Raw genomic sequence first — 3,521 nt, 5'->3', positions numbered from 1 at the left:
TTATAAATTTGGAAGTTCTCTGAAACTTGAGAACTTATCTTTGTTTGGCTAAACAGGAAACAAATTAAATAGCTGAAATAATCAAGCTAGAAGTCACAAACTTCACAGTGATATGTATCTCAAACATCCCACAGCTACTTTAAAAGGGTAAATGTTGAGATAAGTGCAATGATGATTCTATTTCAACATCGCAGAAAACAGAGAAAGCTTACTAGTATGCTGGTGTGGTGTTTTAATTGCTTCAGTTTGTTGTGATAAAATCCTGGCCAAAGCCAACTTTGAGAGCAAAAGTTTCATTAAATCATATAGGTTATACTCCATCATCATGGGAAGCTAAGACAGGGACTCAAGAAATGGAGGCAAAAACTAAAGAATAGACCACTGTCTTGCTCAACTATCTTTCTTACCTGCCCAGGGATATCCACTCCCCCAGGTTATTGGACCTTCTTACCTAAATTAGCAATCAAGAAAATGCTAGCAGATGTGCCCACAGACATTTTGAGGGACACAATTCCTCAACCGAGGTTCTTTCTATTAAATTAATAATTAAAGCTTTCTTCCTTGCTTCCATTTCAGTTTTCAATTCTTGAACTGTTTCCATTACCTGTTTGTTCGTTTTTTCTTGGTTTCCCAGGGTCTCATGTACGTATTTACTCAATTCTTCAAACTTTTTGTTAAACTTCTCATACATTTCTATAAGGGTGTTTTTTACATGTTGTTTAAGGGATTCTATTGTTTTCATAAAGTCAATTTTTTCCACTTTTTCTGTGTTAGGGTGTTCAAGTCCTTCTGTTGTAAGATCATTGGGTTCTGGTGTTTTCATGTTGTTTTTCCGATTATTGGATGAATTCTTTTTTTTTTAAAGAGCATTTGAAAATGGCTCATTTATTATTAGCAAGCAATGGGAAAAAAGGGAAAAACAAGTTTTCACAAAGCAGCCTACTAATTATATTAGTTAGGTTTCGTGAAATACTGGACATCATAGACACACAACAAAAATATGCTATCATTTGTAACAGGCATTTCCAAAACAGAGACTACAGGGTTGAGGATGTGGCTTGGCTGGTACAGTGCTAGCCTGGCATGCACAAGGCTCTAGGTAGATCCCTAGTATGACATAAACCAGATGTGGTGACTCACTAGGAATCCCAGCACTCGGGTGTAGGGGCCAGATTATACAGGCCGGGAGATAGCAAAGTAAAAGAGTATCCTTGGCAACACCAATTCTGAGGCCAGTCTGGGATACATAAGACCTTGTCTCAGAGAGAGAGAAACAATGCCCAGTGTGGTAGTGTATGCCTTTAACCCCAGTACTCAGAAGCAGGCATCTCTAGGATTCATGCCAGTCTGGACTCCTTAGTGAGCTCCAGGGCTAGCCAGAACTACATGGTGAGAGCCTGTCTCAAAAAACAAACAACACCTGAGTAATTATAATATACAGTATTTTTCCCATTCAATTACTGATTGAAAATGTACTTGAATATTCTTTTACAAAATCCCCAAACATCTCAAATTATTCCAACCATACAAAAAGAAAACAGATTAAAAATAGTATTAGGGGAGTTCATTACTTGTAACCACAAAATTAACTGTGGGGGTCAGCATTTAAATCTCCTTACCCTTTGGCTTTTATTCATAAGATAATCTACAGTTCTTACAATTTCCTCTCATATGATTCTGACACTCAAGGAAAATCTCAGTCTTCCTTATCAGCCTCCCACCCCTTGGTGAATTAATGATACCAAGTATTAATACAACATCTTGCTGAATCTCTTTGGAATGGATCTTTTTTCCATTAGAGTTCCGTTTTAAAACCCCGTGTCTTCATAAGTCTGGCATGTAAGATCTTAATTGCTCTGTCACAGCTTTCTCCTCTTCAGTCAGTAGAGTCAGCTCCAGGTCTGTTTGCTTCTGTAGTTCTTGTACCATGGTCATTGTCTTGCTCAGAGTAGCACAAATGCGGCTCTTGTTCTCTTTTTGCTCAACAGAAAGTGGCTTAAAACGTGCACACAAAGCTTGATATCGAGACTTTATTGCTGATAATTCCTTTAAAATTTGACCAGAATTTTTCTCTCCTGCTGAATCTGGGTGATTAGTCTTGATTTCATACTCCAGCCTATATTGAATGTAATTCAAATCAGAATCAGCTTTCTGGAACATCAGTTCCAGCTTATCAACCTCCGCCTCCATGTTGAATAGTTGACCTATTGGATGAATTCTTGCGTTGGCGCCTGCCCATCTCCTCTTATTGAAGCTATCTAATGGGAGGATCAACATAGTAAAAATGGCAATTCTACCAAAAGCAATCTATAGATTCAGTGCAATCCCCATCAAAATCCCATCAAAATTCTTCACAGATCTGGAGAAGACAATAATCAACTTTATATGGAAAAATAAAAAACCCAGGATAGCCAAAACAATCTTATACCATAAAGGAACTTCTGGAGGCATTACCGTCCCTGACTTCAAACTCTATTACAGAGCTACAGTATTGAAAACAGCTTGGTATTGGCATAAAAACAGAGAAGTCGACCAATGGAATCGAATAGAAGACCCTGACTTTAACCCACAAACATATGAACACCTGATTTTCGATAAAGGAGCTAAAAGTATACAATGGAAAAAAGAGAGCATCTTCAACAAATTGTGCTGGCAAAACTGGATGTCAATCTGTAGAAGAATGAAAATAGACCCATATCTATCACCATGCACAAAACTCAAGTCCAAGTGGATTAAAGACCTCAATATCAGTCTGAACACACTGAACCTGATAGAAGAGAAAGTGAGAAATACTCTACAACACGTGGGCACAGGAGACTACTTCCTACGTATAACCCAGCAGCACAGACAGTAAGGGCCTCATTGAATAAATGGGACCTCATGAGACTGAGAAGCTTCTGTAAAGCAAAGGACACTGTCGCTAAGACAGAAAGGCAACCCACTGACTGGGAGAAGATCTTCACCAACCCCGCAACTGACAAAGGTCTGATCTCCAAAATATATAAAGAACTCAGTATACTAGACCGTAAAAGGATAATCAACCCAATTATAAAATGGGGCACTGAGCTGAACAGAGATCTCTCAACAGAAGAAGTTCAAATGGCCAAAACACACCTAAGGTCATGCTCAACTTCCTTAGTGATAAGGGAAATGCAAATCAAGACAACTTTAAGATACCATCTTACACCTGTCAGAATGACGAAAATAAAAAACACCAATGCTAGCCTTTGCTGGAGAGGTTGTAGAGAAAGGGGTACACTCCTCCATTGCTGGTGGAAATGAAAACTTGTGCAACCACTGTGGAAAGCAGTGTAGAAGTTTCTCAGGAAATTCGTGATCAACCTACCCCTGGACCCAGCAATACCACTCTTGGGAATATACCCAAGAGAGGCCTTATCATACAACAAAAGTATATTCTCTACTATTTTCATAGCAGCATTGTTTGTAATAGCCAAAACCTGGAAACAACCTAGATGCCCTTCAATTGAAGAATGGATGAAGAAAGTATAGAATATATACAT

The 3,521-nt window shown here is 38.5% G+C and overlaps 1 protein-coding gene across 1 annotated transcript; it reads right to left on the bottom strand.

Moving 5' to 3' along the window:
* Positions 1–899: 899 nt before the first annotated feature.
* LOC126491547 (spindle and kinetochore-associated protein 2-like) lies at positions 900–2,190 on the bottom strand. Its single transcript, XM_050127286.1, has one exon. It carries the CDS (start codon positions 2,188–2,190, stop codon positions 1,825–1,827), a length of 366 nt encoding a protein of 121 aa, XP_049983243.1. The 3' UTR covers positions 900–1,824.
* Positions 2,191–3,521: the final 1,331 nt, after the last annotated feature.

This window comes from Alexandromys fortis, unplaced genomic scaffold (genome assembly GCF_014885135.2).
Source record: "Alexandromys fortis isolate MF-2015 unplaced genomic scaffold, M_Fortis_MF-2015_v1.1 scaffold_241, whole genome shotgun sequence".
Classification (NCBI taxonomy): Eukaryota; Metazoa; Chordata; class Mammalia; order Rodentia; family Cricetidae; genus Alexandromys; species Alexandromys fortis.
The sequence above is the reverse complement of the archived record's forward strand: the minus strand, read 5'-3'. Positions and strand labels throughout refer to the sequence as shown.